Source organism: Equus przewalskii, chromosome 28, assembly GCF_037783145.1.
Source record: "Equus przewalskii isolate Varuska chromosome 28, EquPr2, whole genome shotgun sequence".
Lineage (NCBI taxonomy): Eukaryota > Metazoa > Chordata > Mammalia > Perissodactyla > Equidae > Equus > Equus przewalskii.
Window position 1 is genome coordinate 10324919 of NC_091858.1, and position 18655 is coordinate 10343573.

Genomic DNA, 18655 nt, shown 5'->3' on the forward strand with positions numbered 1-18655 from the left:
GTATGGTAATTAGATACATTCCTTCTAAAGACTCTCCCTGGTATGTGTAACCTTAAGCTCAGTTAAGATAGTCGCTTATTAGCCCAATTGACTCACCAGTTACTGGAGGAGAGACTGATCAAAGGAGTCTTCCCAGGGCTCCCTGCTTTCTGCCTCACCTCTTTCCCCTGCCAGAGGGGAGAGGGAGGAAAAGGTAGAGACTCACAAACCCTCAGGGCTAGAAAGCTCTCTGTGGCGCCTAGCATTGGTTTCTCATCTTAACACTCAGAGGTGCAGGGCAGAAGTCATCTCAGTCCCATTTCGGAGACCCTTAACCTACGCCTTGGGTTGGCGCTGCGTGGCTGATGTTTGAAGCTGGCATCCTCAGGCTAGTTGGCTCTAAGATACTCAGTTTCTCTTCCGTCTGTTTTAATTCAAAATAAAGTGGAGAAATTTGAACTTATTTTAGCGTGAAAATGTTCCTGGTTTTGATGGAATAGCAGTTGTGGGAGTGTGAGGTTGTCATGCCCAGCTCCAGACCCCTCTCTGGGCAGCAGATGGCCCGCCCTAGGCAGGGCAGAAGTCAGCTCCAGGGTCCAGAGGGTGGGTTAGTGAGAGTCCATTTCTGATATTATCTGCCATGGTTGTCTGAACACACGCACATTGCTCCGTCCCGGCAAGGAGGGTTCTGGGCGCCCTCTTGGAGGACTCTGGGATTCACCCTGAGGGCAGTGATGAAACAGAAGGGAGCTTTCCTCTTGGAGGCCCATCACATTGGAGCTTGCTGGCCTTCACAGTGCTCTCTGCAGGCCCGTCTGTCTCACCAGTTGGGAGAGTGCTGACTTGATGACAAGCTCCCGGGTAATTAATACCACATATTAGAGTGACGTGCCTGGAGGCCTGATTGGTTGCTTCATGTTATAAATCATAACACCATCTACACCAGCTGGCTCTATTCTTTAGTGGTGGGTGTTTAACCACAGCGCGATCCCTGAGACCCCACGTTACTTCTGGCTTTGGGAATATAAGCTGAATTGAGATTTTTTGGATGGAAGGGAATTTGTAACCTTAAGTTCTTCGGTCACAGTTCGTACAGCCGTGTGAAGACTTAAAAGGCCCTCGGACAGCTTGAGCCGTGTGGTAGCTGTAAAGATATCCCGAACTATGGCCTTACCTTCTCGCTCCATTTTTTGCTTTCCTTTAGTCCTGACTCTTGTATTCTTAACTATCACTATTTTCCCCGTCTCTTTCCTTTCCACTGATCTCGGAGGCAGCTGACCTGATTTTCAGATGCACTTCAACCTTTGAAGAAATGTGATCTCTGGCAAATCACTTAAATTCACCGAGGCTTAGTTTCCTTATTTGTGGGAACTGAGAATAGTAATAATACCTACCTTGCCTGCTTTACGAAGTGGCTATCGATAAGATTGAGTGGAGTGATGTATCTAAAAATCTTTTGAAAATGATCTAGTTTTATACCCATTTAAAATGGTAATGTTATTTCATTACCTAATCTGGGTTATGTTAATTATAGTTATAATGAATTGCTTTTGCATATAAAATGACAATTGGATAATCTTTCTGTTACACAAGGGAAAGAAATAATGATACTTAACATTTATTGCTTACTTTCAAGAAACTGAGGCTTAGAAAGATTTAGTAACTTGTCCAGATTTATATAAATGACAGAGCCAGGATTGGAACCTAAAGTGCCAGCTCCACGTTTATGTGATTAATAGCAACTAGCATTTACTGAGTAGAAGGAAAGGTGCCTTTCAAGTTCTTGTAGATTTGTGTTACTTTTTTCTTTGCTATACCAGCCGACAGCTATTCTGCACAGGTTTTGTCTGAATCAGGCAGATAATCTGTGAGTATTAGTATTATCCCCCAAATGGGAATTTTTTTGGTCTTAGTGTTAAAAATCTTAAAAGAATGCATGAACTTCAGAGTCTGACTAGTTTCTGGTTGTAGTACTTATCAATGTTATAGTCTTGGACAAGTTACTTTACTTTGTTCAAATTCAGTTTGCTCTCCCTTTGAGATGAGATGGTAACTACTATTGCACGGAATTGTTGGGAAGATGAATGAGCTCATGCGTGCTGAGTCGTGAAGGGCCTTGCTCATAATAAGTCGCTCAACAAATACTAGTGATCTTTTCTTTGGCGAAGTATTTCTCCTTTTGAAATTCCAATTGATTGGGCAGCAACATACTTTATGTGAAGTCAACTTTGTTTTCCACTTAAAGTTATAATAAAAATTATAACAATATTTAAAAATAAGATAGCAAATAGTTATTGGACATTTATGTGCTGGACTCCGAAATAAATGTTTTACCAATCTTATATAATTCTCACAATAAGTCTCTGATTAGGTACCATTATTATCCGTATTTTGGAAATTCAATTATGGAGCAGCTAGGTTAAACTGGCTGGGGAGTTGAGATTTGAATCTTGACAGACTCTAGAGCAGGTACTCTTTTTGTTGCTAAGGAAGATTTGCCCTCAGCTAACATCTGTTGCTAATGTTCCTCTTTTTTGTCAGTGAGCCACTGCCACAGCATGGCCACTGACAGACAAGTGGTGTAGGTCTGCGCCCAGGAACTGAACCTGGGCCGCCGAAGCAGAGTATGCCAAACTTAACTACTAGGCCACTGGGGCTGGCCCATAAAGCTGGTACTGTTAATCAGTGTGGAATGTGGGAATTCATGAACGAAAGAAGAAAAATGCACTTTTGGTGATTTCTGAGACCAAGAGTCATTTTGTTGCTGAGGGAAAAAAATATCCTGGACTTACAAGTAAATCAAGGTAGATCCGTAAGAGGGAAGCATAGCTTTAAGACCTAGGTTTTTAGCTAGAATTCTGCATCTGTTTTTTATATTTCTGATTGTATCTTTAGTTCTATATCCTAGAGAGATGTAGCTCTGACTAAAGTCAGATCCTTGGAGTACTGTGAGACAACACTGCCCTCTCTCTGGGATGTTGATCCTTGCTTGGTTCTGACCTCTGTAGTGTCATTTGCCCAAGACCTTTGACTTCATAGAACCCTGGGAATAAAAGACATTCTATGGGACTATTTAGTTCATTTTTAAAACTTTTTGAAAAGATCATCCATTACAGGTAGACGAAGATCTTATTTCAAAACTTCCAAAGAATCTTATGCCCAGACAACTCACTGCTTTATTACACTTGCCATAAAAGACTAAACGAATAAATTGGTAATCAGAATTCCTTGTGTTCTGGCTGAAGCTGTTTTCCTTGAGAAGAGTTGGGGCCAGTTGGTCATTATCCATTTTTGATCAAAGTCTGAACCTTTTATTTATTTTTTCCCTAATTTTTACAGGAGTGGGTGGACAGTCCTGGTAATTTCTACTCCACTTCTCTACTCCTTTCAAACTTGGACAGAAGGAAGTTACTATATATAAGTGACTTGTGGAATTTAATCTCTGATGGCAGAGAAAATTAAGTGGAAAGAGAATTTTAGACTGATTGTAGATCTGTCACTCTCTTCTAAGAGGCTCTATGACCTTGAGCAAGTCACATCACCTCTCCGGTTTTGGTTTCCTCATCTGTGAGTGAGGTATTAGGACTATATGATAGGGTTCATATGGTCAGAGGTTTGTTTTAGTTTTTGTTTGTTTTTAAGATATGCTTTTTTTGCTGAGGAAGATTGGCCCTGAGCTAACATCTGTTGTCAATTTTCCTCTTTTTATTTTTTTCTCCCCAGAACCCCAGTGCATAGCTATATATCTTAGTTGTAGGTCCTTCTAGTTCTTCTATGTGGGATGCCTCCACAGCATATGGCTGGATGAGCAGTGTGTGGGTCAATGCCCAGGATCCGAAGCGGGGAACCCCAGGCTGCCGGAGCAGAGTGTGCAAATTTAACCACTTGGCCATGGGGCCAGCTCCTCCTTTTACTTTTAAAATTTTGGTTTTCTGCATGATAACCCTGCAGGACCACATTTATTTATTTATTTTTATTGAGGTAACATTGGTTTATAACATATAAATTTCAGTTGTACATCATTATATTTCAAATTCTGTATATGCTACATCATGTTCACAACCAAAAGTCTAGTTTCCATCTGTCACTGTACAAATAAGACTACATTTATTAAATGTTCTGCACTGTGGCTAAAAGATTATTCATTTGTTACAGAATTTTTTGATGCCTTCTGGTTTGAAGAATTTCCAGCTGCTCTGATGATAGCTTAAGAAGACTGCATGCTGTGCCCTCTCGATGCCAAGCCCAGCCCACTCAGAACCTCGGAGCTCAGTCCTTCATGGAGACCAGGTCTCAGCAGGAATGGCAGTGGAGGAAATTGGCACCCAGATGGTTCCTCCACATGAAGTTGTCCGGGGCTATGGGCCGACTCAAGAACACCTGGTAACCAGACCAGCCCTGTGTCAGTCACCCAGGGCAGGGCAGCATGGCGCGGATTCAGAGGAGGAAGCTTTTGGCCTCTTGCCTGTGCATCACAGCTACTGTCTTTCTGCTTGTCACACTCCAGGTACCAAGAATTTGGGTTGTGTAGTGTTGATTCTTGGGCCTTTGCCCCCACCCTTGCCCCCACCCTGTTGTCTCCAAGTGCTTTACTTTTTGCTTAATCTCTCAGGATTAGAGGTTTTCTGTCTAAGGCAGGGAAAGTACTTTTTTATTAACAGATGAGACTGAGGTTTAGTGAGTGGGTGTGTCAGGTAGAAACAAAATCAATGAGATAGAGGATCATTTGTGACTCTTGTAGGGTCCTGGATTTAAAGGAATGGGAACTAAAGCTCAGTCTGTCTTATTGGGTCTAAATTGAATGGTTTCCTCGAAGTCAGTCCCCTGTCATGATCACTTCTGAACGATGGCATTTTTGCAATGACTATTCTAGGAACGAGATAGTCTGTTCTGCAGAACACAAACATCTGCACTAATAAATTTGTCATTCTTGACACATGTGACTAGACCAAGGACTGTGTTGGGGTGAATGAACTAAAACATTTCTTTAGCCCTCCCATTTATTTCGTTTATAGTCATGCATCGAATGACGATGTTTCGGTCAATGACGGACTGCATATATGATGGTAGTCCCATAAAATTAGTACCATATAACCTAGATGTATAGTGGATTATACCACGTAGGTTTGTGTAAGTCCACTCTATGACGTTTGAACAGCAAAAGAATCGTCTAACGAAGCATTTGTCAGAATGTATCCCCATCGTTAAGCGATGCATGACTGTAGCTGGTTATTCTGAATTTCATTTGCTGATTTCAAATTAAAATAAAAATTTCACAATGATAGTAAAAGTATAGATATGAGTTCAGATATGTTTAGCACCCATTCAACTACCAGCTATCCATTTCAAAAGCCACAGGACTTTCGAAGAGTCTTTGTGGATGTGAGTAGTTCAGGTGTGGGGCTGGTGGAGAGGAAGGTGGTCTCTGGGCTTTCTCCTTCTAGAGTATCTTCCTTCCCCTTGATTGAGATGGAATGAGATAAAATTTACAAAAGCACTTTGGCAGCCAGTCTGGCCCTGTACTTCTACTGCCTTCTGCTGCCCTCTGGTTGGAGGAATCACTTAACTCCCTTCTGGTCTATCTTGAAGGTCCACGATCTGCTTGTGAAGGAAGGGCTGGAGTTCTCTGCTTCTTTCTATGGAAGTTATGAGAGAGCTGTGATCTCACTATGCATGTACTTTGGCACTTTTTCCAGTTATGAGGAACGCCTGTGTCTAAGCTAAGAGCTTTCCTTTTGATGTCAGAATAAATTGCTATGTTTTTGATATGTGTGACATTTTTAAGCTTCCAGATTATGAGAGATGGTGTAATTGCTGGAACTAAACCTTCATCTGGATCTTGGTTTCAGTTTCCCATCAATAGGATGGTTTGGGCTATTTCCCAGTCCTCACTGATGCGTTGAATGCTTCAGTGTTCAGAATTGCGGCAATGCTATTTTTTAAAAAAACGTTATGAATGAAAAAATGTAATGCCTATGCGTTTAGGACCATCCCCGTTTTTACAGGTTTGTAGGCTAGGCGGAGAAATTTATTCTCTCACAGTTCTGGAGGCTGGAAGTCTGAGATCAAGATGTCAGCAGGGTCGTTTCTTCTGAGGCCTTTCTCCTTGTCCTTCTGGATGGCCATCTTCCCCTGTGTCTTCACATGGTCTTCCTTCTGTACTTGTCTGTGCCCTACTGTCCGCTTCTAATAAGGATACCAGTCATATTGGACTAGGGCCTACCATAATGATCTCATTTTAACTTAATTACCTTCTTAAAGACCCTATCTCCAAATGCAGTCCCATATTCAGGTATGGGGGGGTTAGGGCTTCACATATGAATTTTTGGGGGGAACCACTTCAGCCCATAGCAGATCTTATAACATAATTAATAAATAAACATGAAAATGTTATGTTGACCCACTGGAGGAAATCATTCATTTGAGGCATCCTTTTCCATATTTAGCTGTATTTTGTATATACTATCTGTAAATTCTTTTAGTGTATACATATCTTCATTTATTTTTGAATTTTGCTTACTTTTTAGTTGCACAAATAATTCATGAATAAATCTGTAGTATTTTAAAATGAATCCCAGACATCATATAATTTCACCTGGATTTACTTTCGTATGATTCTCTAACAGATGGGGACTTTTAAATTTTTTTTTTGTTTTTTTTTTTTTAAGGATTGGCACCTGGGCTAACAACTGTTGCCAATCTTTTTTTTTTCCTGCTTTATCTCCCCAAACCCCCCATGTACACAATTGTATATCTTAGTTGCATGTCCTTCTAGTTGTGGGATGTGGGACGCCGCGTCAACGTGGCCTGACTAGCGGTGCCATGTCCGCGCCCAGGATCCGAACCCTGGGCCACCGCAGCGGAGCACGCGAACTTAACCACTTGGCCATGGAGCCGGCCCCGTAAGAATTTAATGTAAACATTTAACTATTGTCACACTCAACAAAATTAACAAAATTACTCAGTGCCATCTATATCCCAGGCCATGTTAAATTTTTCTTCATTATCTCAAAAAGTCTTTTATAATTGGTTGTTTTGAATCTAGAGTAAACAAATCTCACATGTTGCAATTAGTTCCTGTGTCTTAAGTTTTGTGGATTTTTTAGTTTTTCTTGCTGTAAGTTTCTCCTGCCCCACCTTTTATTCCATGTCATGGGCTTGTTGCAGAAACTGGGTCATTTGTCCTTTTGAGTTTCCCAGACTTTGGATTTGGGTGATTCTGTCCTCATGGTTTTGTTTAGTGTGTTACTCTATCCCCCATATTTCCCACCATCTGGTAGTGCTATCTGAGGCTAAATATTTTTTAAAAAGCTTTTTGGCAGAAAAATCTCTCCTTAAAGCAATCCCTGTTATTTGAAATGAACTTAGACCTCACGTAATAGACATTAATCAGAAATGTGGAGCAAAATCTGTCTTTGAAGTTACATCCATGGCTTTCCAAAAGCCTTTCTTTAAAGTTGTTGGTTGTACATTTGCAAGGAAAGGTTGGGTGAAAAGATAGAGAGTTTGTGGCTACAAGTCAACTCCATTCCATCAAGCTATTGGGGAACAGCCACATTATTATGTTATCATAAAAATGCTGAGAAAGCCATTGGCAAGGGTTAGGTTATTCTTCAGTTTTTGGTGGTTGTTTTACTGTTCTAATGCTGAATTTGGTGTCACAGTTGATACATGATTTTTTAAAGCGAAATAACTCTTTACTCTTTTTGGAATACTACTTGGCTTCCACTCAGTGGTAGTTAATATTTTTTTGGCCTTGGATCCCTCAAATAATCCAGTGAAAATTACAGACCCTCCCCAGGGAGTTACAGACTCTGTACTCCATCAGTGGGTAGTAGCCCTTTTCTGACACCAGGGGTACCAAGCATATAAAGAAGGCACCATCCTTGACTGTTGAGAATGGGGCCTGAGGGCCTCACGGGTCGTGTCCTCTGTCGACTGGTAGAGGAGTTAATACAGAAAAATGTGCTTTCTTTTAACTGCTTTGTTTGTTGCATAGTCTGACTAGTAATGTTTCAGTTATATTTGAAACAGACCAGCCCCTACTTTTGTGCTGCTTTCTCTAACATATTTTTATAATGCCGTGTCAATACCAAACCTTAAAGTTTGATGAAAAGGCAGCACTTTTGGAGAACAACTGCCTGTCTGTTTCCTCTCTGCCCACCCTGCCCTCCAGATTATTGTCACTGATGGCCTGGCTGTCCAGTGACCCAGACTATCCTGAAATAAATAAAAAATGTGGTTTTACTTGGGAGGGAGCCAGTACTCATGGTCTACTTCACCATCTTGATGCTGTAGTGGATATTATTAGAAATATAAGACCCGTGTTACCACTTCTTTAATTGTAATAAAAAGAAATGAACTGGTACTTTATAACTCATTTCCCCTAGAGTGTAATCTCTAGTAATAGCCAGATTATAACCCTGACTTGCACAGATTTCACGGAGACGAAACCACTTCTGGTTATCTGAAATGGAGGAAAGATGAATCTGTTATGTGTTTAGTAGTATTAAGCATCGTTGTTCGTAGATATTTTGGTCAGAGAGCAATGTGACAACAGGAGGGTCAGAGAGATGCAATGTTGCTGCCTTTAAAGCTGGAGGAAGGGGACCAGGAGCCAAGAATTGTGGGTGGCTCTAAAAGATAGAAAAGCAAGAAAACGGATTCTCTCCGAAAATTTCCAGAGAGGAATGTAGCCCTGCCAACACCTCGATGTTGATGTTTTAGCCCATTGAGACCCATTTCAGATTTATGGCCTCCAGAACTGTACAACAGTAAATGTATGTTGTTTTAAATTGCTAAGTTTGTGGTAATTTGTCACAGCAGTAATAGAAAACTAAGGGGCTAAATCATCAAGATGAATGGGAGATGTGCAAAAGGCAATGAAACAGTCTGACCCTGGTCATAATTGTCTTCTCTTTTAGGTAGTGGTTGAGCTGGGAAAATTTGAAAGGAAGAAGTTTAAAAATTCCAATTTGCGAGATGCACATGCAGAAATGGAGAGAGAGCCTACACATCTCTATCCATTCCTTGAGAAGGAAGCACTGACCCTGAATAGGAAAGGAAAATTGGAAACTGAGAGCTACCCCATTATGCTCTGGTGGTCCCCACTGACTGGGGAAACTGGAAGGCTCGGCCAGTGTGGAGCAGATGCTTGTTTCTTCACCATCAACCGGACCTTCCTACATCATCACATGACCAAAGCGTTCCTCTTCTACGGTAGGTAGGGTCTTTGCCTTTCTCCTTTTGTTTGCTGACATCCTGCTCCAAAGATGAGTTACTGCTTACCTCCCAAGGAAGAGATGGTGGAGGTCTCCTTGAAAACACCATGGCATGCCTGATTTCCTTTGCATTTGCTCTATGGGGGCCTGAGCATTTAGCAAAGCCAATAAATAAACAAGCTTGACCAACATAGAGGTGGTTGGCTGGACCACTTGGTCTTTATGGTGGAGAAGAGATATCTCCTCTGACCTTTCACATTTGGGCACTGTGCTTACTGAATTTGGTATTCAGGCAATTGGGTATTGATTATATTGCTGATATCAATTCAGAATGTCACCTGTGATAATTGCCAGGAGACTTTGATTACCATAACAGATGTTTAATTGGACATAAGCTAAGCACAATGTGCTTTATTTCATTAGTCAGATTAATCAGCACTAAAAATAGAGAGATTGCTCAGCATTGACTTTCAAGAGCAAGTTGGTGTTGATTACTTCCTGAGGCTGTTTACATGTCATGCTGGGGTTGAAGGGCAACCAACCCCAGCAAGGTGGAGTTAGCAAGATGCCAACAGCAGTTAGAAAGACAGAACTCCGGGGTGATGAGTAGTTGGGGGAAGGGGGAATACAGAGGAGCAAACTCAACCAAATATAGGCAAGGTACATCATTTGAGTCAGGAAGTCAGTGGAAGGAAATCTACTCTAGACTGGTGTGAATGTGTGTATGTATTTGTGTGTGTGTGTAAGTCCAGGGCTGGCTTTTGAGAGGTGGGACTGAACCTGGGATATAAAGCACAGTGTTCTGCTGCACAACAACTTAAATAAAGCAGAAAATGGGTTCAGTAGGAATCAGGTGGTATATATGCCGCACAGTTGGTCAGGGCTACAGAGCAATGGGCACTAGTGCCCTGGTATAGGTAAGGAGTCAGGGAAATTCCAGGTACTTAAAAATCCAGATATAATTGAGTCCAGATCCTTCCCAAGGGCCTGCTGATGTCCCCAGCCACTTGCTTTCCACCTCTTCTCTTAAAAGGGAATCAGCACAAGTTTGAGGAGTGAGGGCTGTTTGTTTAGGGCCAGGCTGGCTGCTAATTGGTCCTGAGGGGAGAACAACCAGCTGAGTAGTGTCAAATGCTAATTTTGAACATCATTTGATTGTAGGTCCCACTGAAAGTGTGATGTAATATATGGAATTGTATCACAGTAACTTTCTAAAATCTAAAGAATTGTGAATTCTGAAACACGTAAAGCTCTGAGAGTTTGTGTAAGGGATTATGATCCTCTAGTTGGTTTTGAGATGGAGCAAAACTAAATATGTGAGTTTAATTTCCCAAATTTTAACAGAAGCCCCTAGAAATATGTCAGTTATACACACAAAAGTATAGATAATATGATGGGTATGATGTACCTACTACTTGGCTTAAGAAATAAAATATTACAAGCAAAATTGAAACCCTCTGTGAGTCCCTCCCTGACCCCAGCCCATTGCCTTCCCTCCTACCCCAGAGGGAATCCATCTGAAGAAGACCCCTGAAGTTGGCAAGTGTGTGCGTGTATAAGTAGGGCTTTGCCTTTCTCCTTTTTAGTTTGATGAGCCCCATTTGTTTATTTTTTCTTTTGTTTCCCTTGCCTAAAGAGACATATTCAAAAAGATGCCACTCAGACCAATGTCGAAGAGCGAATTGCCTATGTTTTCTTCTAGGAGTTTTATGTCTTCAGGTCTTAGATTCAAGTCTTTAATCCATTTTGAGTTAATTTTTGTCTATGGTGTCAGATAATGGTCTACTTTCATTCTTTTGCATGTGACCGTCCACTTTTCCCGGCACCATTTATTGAAGAGACTTTCCTCTCTCCATGGTATGTTCTTGGCTCCTTTGTTGAAGATTAGCTGTCCATAGATGTGTGGACATTACGTATTTTTAAAGAATGTCTCCCAGAGTTTTCTGACCTGCTCCAGTCTAGAGGGATTGTTCTCTTTGCCTGTTGCACAGACACCGTCCTGCCTCCCCATCACTCTGGGCATTCCCTGTGCCTCACTCTTGTGTTGAATTTCCCATTTCTGTTATTTTTTATTTTATTTTATTTTGAGGAAGATTAACCCTGAGCGAACTGCTGCCAGTCCTTCTCTTTTGGCTGAGGAAGACTGGCCCTGAGCTAACATCCATGCCCATCTTCCTCTACTTTATACATGGGATGCCTGCCACAACATGGCTTGCCAAGCGGTGCCATGTCGGCACCAGGGATCCGAACCGGGGAATCCCAGACGGCTAAAGCGGAACGTGCAAACTTAACCACTATGCCACCGGGCCGGCCCCTCCCATTTCTGTTATGCATTGTTTTCCTTTCTTGGTTTGTGTCTTTATTTGGTGTGTTCTGAGAAAGGTTCATGGAAGGTAAGTTTCTTAAAGACTTTGTATGTGTGAAAACGTGTTCATTTCACCTTTCTCATTGATGGTTTGGCTCAGCATAGAGTTATCTATCTAATTATCTAGGCTGGAAATTCTTTTCTTTCTGAATTTTTGAGGTGTTTTCCCACTGTCTTCTAGCTTCCACTCTTACTGCTGAGGAATCCAAAGCTACTTTGATTCCCCATCCTTTCTGTGTAGTGTGCTTTTTTTCCCTCTCTTTCTTCTCTGGAGAAGTACAGAACCTTCTTTTTTCACCAGTTTGGAAATTCAGAAATGATGGCTTTGGCGTGGATCTGTTTCCTTCCACTGAGGCAGGCACTCAAATATCTGGTTACTGGGAAGTTTACAAAGCAGCGTTTAGCTTAGTGACTTTTCCAGGACTCACAGATCTGCAGATGAAACACTTCATTTACGGGTATGGTGAGTGAGACTCGATTCTTCTCTCAGGGATGGATTTGACTCCAGCCAGATTCCTAGGAGACTGATGTGTCAACCAGAATGCTTCTGGTTTGATTCTCAGATCTCAAATCTTGTCACTCTTCAGCTCCTAAAACCATCAGTGATTCTCACTCAGAACTGTATATGCCATTGTTATTATCCTGGCATTCAACACTGTGTAACCTGACTGTGACCTGCCTTCTAAACTTAAGCCCTCTGATGCTTCTAACTTCTCACCATTGTTCTTTCAGTTTCTATGTCCCAGAGTATCCTTTTTATATTTATCCTGTCAAAATAATTTACTGAATTCCTACTATTTGTTTGGCAATGTGGATGAATAATATAGTTTCTGATGTCAAAGATTATTGTCTTGAGACACAGATATTACCCAACTGTAATGCAGGGCTAAAGTGCATATATACTGTAAGAGAGATGTCAACAAATCTTGAGGGATTTCAAAGATGAGAGAGAGCACATACACTTGGAGGGATCAGGAAAGGCTTCATAAGACGTCCTTCATAAAATAGGAGAAATTTGAAGTGGCCCTTGAAGGATAATGGAGTCGGATTATATTGGGATTGGAGGACATTTCAGTGTGAAGAACAGCATGAATGGGGACATGGAGGTAGAAAATTATGTGTAATATCTGAGGCACAGCAAAGACGTTAGTTGGCTATAGCACAATTTTATATAAGAGACAGGTAAAGATTGAGGGATATATTGGGTCCAGGGCATGGAGAACCTTGAATATCGGCTTAAGATTTTGCATCATGTTAGAAGATGTTGTCAGGGAGCCACTGAAAGTTGAATGGCTTTTTAAAAACCAACTCAAGTTAACACCTATGAACCATTCCTGATTCCCCTCCATCAGATGTAGCCTCTGTTCTCTAAATGTCCACAGACATTTTATATCTCTTTTGTGTCATTTACTTGAGCATCTACTGTATGCCAGGCATAATGCCAATCATGAGGAATAAATAAGACAGATAAGGTAACTGGGCCATTTAGCTTTGTCCTGTATGATCTTCTCTTCTCAAGGAGAGTATAAAGTTCTCAATTCATCTTTGTACCTCCCCCACCCCCTCCATCAGCACAGTGCCTTGTACATATTAGGAGCTCAGGAAATATTCATAGAGACTTGGAGCCATAAAGGACCTTAAGAGTCTAACCTTCTCTCCATAAAGGTGAGAAGGCCGAGGCTCAGGAAGGTTAGAGATGTGCCAAGATTACATTGCGCTTAGCAGCAGAGTTGGGCCGAGAGCCAAGGTACCCTCACCCCGATCCAGTGCTGTCTCGCCTGTACCACATTTGAGTGTACACTCATGAGTATGATTAAACCTGGATGTTTGGGTTTTGGGATTGCTGAAGGTATATGGTTTTTAACAAACTGAATCAGAAATTCAGTTCATTAATAAGGTCTGTTGAGCAGAAAAGAAAGAAGACAGCACGCTTTTCTGTCTGAGGGTTCCAAATCCTAATTAAGTAGGTCATTTACAACTGCAGACGGGACTCTGGTGTAGCAGGATTGAAAAAGAAACAGCAGGAAAAATGATTCAAGTATCAAAAGCTGACCTAATTAAGGGAAATGGAAACTCAAAGGATTATGTGACCTCAAAGCTTTTGTAAAGCAGAATATTTTTCATTCTGTTTGTTACCTTTGTGGCCTACTTTTTCTGCTTTCTAGAGATGATTCATTTACTTAGTATAAACACATTTCTGGAGGTAATAGTTCAGGACTTTTACCAGTGAAATACAGTGAATCTTGTGTCTGGTTTGAGCCATTTGAGAAATGCAAGGATTTAGCTACATTAACAGTTCTCTGAAACAAAAAGCAAGGAGTCACAAGTGAATGAATAATCTTTTTTAACCAACAGTCCATAGAGTTACGGAACTTAGTCTTAGAAACTGTCAGTGTAGTGATTTAAAAACACAACAGTGCATATTTAAGCAGCTCTCTCTTTTTTTTTTTTAAAGTGTGCTTTTTTGGTGAGGAAGATTGGCCCTGAGCTGACATCTGTTGCCAATCCTCCTCTTTTTTTTTTTTCTCCCCAAAGCCCCAGTACATAGTTGTGTATCCTAGTTTTATGTCCTTCTAGTTCTTCTGTGTGGGATGCTGCCACAGCCTGGCTTGATGAGCAGTGTGTAGGTCTGCGTCCAGGATCCAAACTGGCCAACCCCGGGCTGCCAAAGTGGGGCACTTGTACTTAACCACTATGCCACCAGGCTGGCCTCTGAGCAGTTCTCTTGAAAGGTGTCTCTCATGAAGGAGGATTGGAGTGCCCTTGATGAGAATGAGGCTGCAGTAGGGAGCAGCTTATGCATTAGGTGAGCTTTTAAATAGAATTGTTAGTAAATATAGGTGTATGGAAAGCAAAAAAAAAGTAGGCTACTGAAATACTTTGCTTCCTCAGGAATATGAGTATTAACACACTTGATGAAGTCTGGAGGTTGTGAAGAGGAAGGACATGGGGTTGGTCATCCTCAACGGAGACCTGCAATCCAGCTCTCTAGGACTGGGTCCTGAGGAATTGGTGGGAGGCCTAGTGCCTCCACCCCCAGCCACAGGCTCCTTGTTCCCTCACTCATGGTTTTCAAAACCCTTTCTTGAATTTGATTTCATTTCTTTTCAAAACAGCCTCACATGATGCAGTCTATACAGAAGGTGAAATATAGTGACGTACATCTGAAATTTATATAATGTTATAAACCAATGTGACATCAATTTTTTTAAAAAAACAGTCCCAAAGGTAGGAATTTTATCTATTTTAGTGAAGAGGAAACTAAAGCACAGAATTAAAGGGCTTGTCCTAGGTCACTTATGTGGCTGGTAGGAACCAGGACTTTCTCCTAGTGGAAAATTATGAGGCAATACAGTCCGAATTATATTTCTGACCTTGGAGAAGACATGGAGTAAAGGAATAATCAGAAATGGGTAGTATCATTCAGGAAACTTTCTTGAAGGATAAAAGGAAAGTTTTTAGAAAAGAAGATGTGGATACGAGAGGAGAGTTTGGAGAGATTCAGACATGAGGATATCATGAGCACAGCAACTGAAATCAGCATAGTAAACGCTGGCCTCACACGGTAATGAACAGGCTGTTCTGGTTTTCAAAAGGCCTCCTGAGTGTATGTGTCTCTTTCTACACCATCTATGGATTACCATTCTCAGAGAGTTGTAATGAAATACATTTGGAACGAACGAAAGCAAACACAGTAGGCACTTCCTTTGTTTCAGGGGACACTTTGGGATTTCTTAGGCTCGGTGTGGTCATGTATAATTGAAAAGAGAGGGATGTAGGGGTATAGCCACCCCTGACACAGGAAGGGTTAATAATCACTGGAAAAAGCTTGCCAACAAACTGTGACTCGGAGGTGAGAAGGCCGGTTAGCCAATGACAGGTAAGACCTCCAGGGGGAGGCAACCTAAGACAGGCATCGGCCGCCCGGGGCATAGATGGAGACACGATATCAATATCGGGAGCAGGAGGGACCGTTGCCTAAGAGACCTTGCCTGCTCTGAGATAAAAATATATGAGCACAGCAATAACATGATAATATCAAAACAGAGGCCCAGGAAGGGCTCCTTGAGAAATCACTAAGAATTCTTGGCATTCACTAATTATTTCATCCAGAACACCTGTGTATGTCTAACAGCTGTAAGCTATGTATATATTGAAACGCTGGTTACAGTAAACTCAGAGTGGCCATCAGCCCTCTCCGCATCTATCCTGATGTGTACATTGGATTGCGACACTGACAAGGGGCAGGAGCCCAGCTGTTTGGACAGGGCCTCTCAGGGGTCAGTACCATGATGGAATCCTCATTCTTCAATGTCTGGTCCCTTTTTTCAGTTCACCAAGCATTAGTCAGGCTTTAACAACTGAAGATGTCAATCTAAATAGGAGATTCATGCTGATAGCAAGTGTGCTGTCTTCACAGTAACAGGAGTGCTGCTGCTCCTTGTTCAGGGTACCTCCTCCCAAAGATTGTTAGCCAGAAAATGGAATGAGAATGACAAGGTTGGTTAGTGAGCTCGGAATAACAGTAAACATTTTGATGGTCTTGAAGGGTAGAGGAGATAACTTGATTATCTTCCTCTGTCCCTAACAGATTAGCAGTAGCAATGATCACTGTCGTTATTGGTACCTGCTCTGTGCCAGACACCTGAGAGGCACTCTCCATGTGTTCTCTTATTTAAAATCACTGTAACGCTGTGTATTACCCAAGGCATTGTTACCACTTTAGACATGAGGAAACAGGCTCAGAGGATGTAAGTGACTTGCCCAAGGTCTCATGGATGGTAAGTGCCTGAGCTTGTACCCAAACCTCTATACCAGATTCTACAACTTGTTCTCTGTTTATTAATATTTTAGCACACTGTCTACACTAGATGCCATAAGCATGCACACCAGATCCAGTGTCTTTCTCCTCTGGAAATGCTGAACAGTGGATCCTGTGACCATTCGTCTCTGCATCTTCCTGGTTTCATGCAAGCATTTACTCTCGTTTACTCATTCCCTTTTAGACATTTCATTTGTTCATTCGTTCATTCATGCCCTATATGATGAAAAGCATGATATATGGAATGAGATGAACACACTTTATTTATTTATGTTTCTCATTGTCCCTTTAAAATCTTATTCAAGGGGTTAATTTTCACCATCCCTTAACTGACAACTCTGACAGGTCTCCAGCTTTTGTGCTCAGTCTTAGGGAATTGACAATTTTATGGCCACTTTAAGTTGCGAATACCCTGTCAAAGTTAGTAAGTGGAATATTCGGTCCCATGTAGAATCCTAACTCTGAACGTGCCTCGTGTTGTAGTTTTTTGCATTCCCCAGCTTGGACCACTTTCCTGCTGCAAGCCTGCGGTGGGAAGGGGCCTGTGGTCTTTCTGCTCTCTATGCCCTCCTTGCTCCCCTTCTCCCACCTTCACCAGCTGCTCTTTGGAGCCTGTCAGAGTTGCAGTGGGGAGAGTGAGGAGAATTAAGGAGATAGGGCTTTTCTTACTGGGCTGTGTGGCTTCATGTCCTCACAGCCTGGCACATGGATAGAGCTGGTGTCCTTGAGTGGGCCTGGCAGATGATTAAAGTGTACTTTTTCCATTCTGGGGCATTTTCATGGCATATGGAGTTTCCCTGATGGTCTTCTGGCTTTTACACTTTCCCTTCCTAGGAGGCTGCATCTCTGCTCTGGGTAGTCACATGGGATGGCTCCCAGCTCCTGGCACCCTGCAGAACACATCCAACTTCATCCTTCTGAAGTCTCCTTGTCCCTCCTAGGGCTCTATTAGGAGGACCCAAGACTCCCACATGCTCACATCTGTCTGTTGGAAGCACTCACCCACGTCTTGCCTCGACCAGCTTTGGGACTGCAGGCAGATCACAGCACAGCAGCCCTCCTGTCATACAGGCAGGTCACCGTGCCCTCACCCTCTAGATTTTCCTGGTGAGATGGGTTGGGGGAGTCAGACCCTGGCCCACAGTCCTCCTGAACTTCCTCAGACATGAGGTGGGCACTAGTCCTCTGTGTCTCTAAATTGCAAGAACATATTTCAGAGTTCTCTAGGTTGCCCCTTTGAAGCAGGAGATTTAGAACAGAGCAACAGCCTTCACCGTAGAAACTCTTCAAGTCTTCTCCCAGGCTCTTCTCTCACCTTTCTGTCTTCTTGACCCTGTTGAAGAATCCAAGTGTCATAGAATAGGTTCTCCTTCATTCCCTCTGTAAATCCTGAAAATGGGGACAGGTGTGGATTTCCGTCTCATAATTGCTTTGAATCTTGATGTCTGTCCTATCGGTTGCATCCCAATGTTCAGTTATTTGGTGACTCTGTGGAGAGTTACCGTTTGCCAGGCCCCTGGCCACCTGCTGGAGAAGCATAGGAAACCAACAAGTTGTCCCCTTAACATGATTCTATCACAGTTGATGTGTTGACACCCTTGATAGATTTCCTTGTACGGCCATCCCTGGTCGTCTTGATTGTGTTGAGCATCTCCCGAGACTCATGAGTGACATATCTGTGAACCATTCTCAGAGGGTAGAGAGTTCTGGTGATCTCATCCATTTCCTGTTGATTCTTACTAGTTTTTCTCTCGAGAGGTTGACTTTATCTCAGGCCCTGTGCATTGAATGCAGATAGTAGGTAATTGCTAACAACATTCTGGATTAAGACTTACTTGGGAGATGGCAAAGAAATGGACTTCACTGGACTCTTGGAGCAGTAACAAAGTTGAACATGAAAAAGAAACTCATAACTGAGTGATAGATTGTACAGTATATACAATATATGTATATATATGTACATGTGTATGTATCTCTGTCTATGTGTATATAGCTTTGCTATAATCAAACCCTTATTGTAAAGATACATTTCATTTTTATTTAAACAAATAGTTGTTTGTATCATACTTTACAGAAGGTAAACCCAGTTGCAGAGCTTTGTTCAGATTTCCCCAGTGACTTTGCATCTCATTAAAATTCCAAATCCTTTCCATGGCCTAGCAGAATGCCTGCCCTGCTAGGCTCACTTCTTCAGGTTCGTGTCTTACCATCGTTCACCCTTGCTGACTCCTCTCTACACTGGGCTGCTTGGGTCTCTGAAACAGTGAA

General features: G+C 42.0%; 1 protein-coding gene across 6 annotated transcripts in view; it reads left to right on the top strand.

The window, feature by feature from the left end:
- Window positions 1-18655, top strand: part of FUT10 (fucosyltransferase 10) — a 171140-nt gene that overhangs the window by 3978 nt on the left and 148507 nt on the right. For all 6 annotated transcript variants that reach the window (XR_011534275.1, XM_008527524.2, XM_070598499.1 and 3 more), the window contains exons 2-3: window positions 4135-4486; window positions 8904-9198. Coding sequence is in view for 5 of the 6 variants with exons in the window: in XM_008527524.2 (XP_008525746.2) it covers window positions 4406-4486; window positions 8904-9198 (376 nt within the window). In the remaining variant the exon portion in view is untranslated. The remainder of the gene's footprint in view (window positions 1-4134; window positions 4487-8903; window positions 9199-18655) is intronic.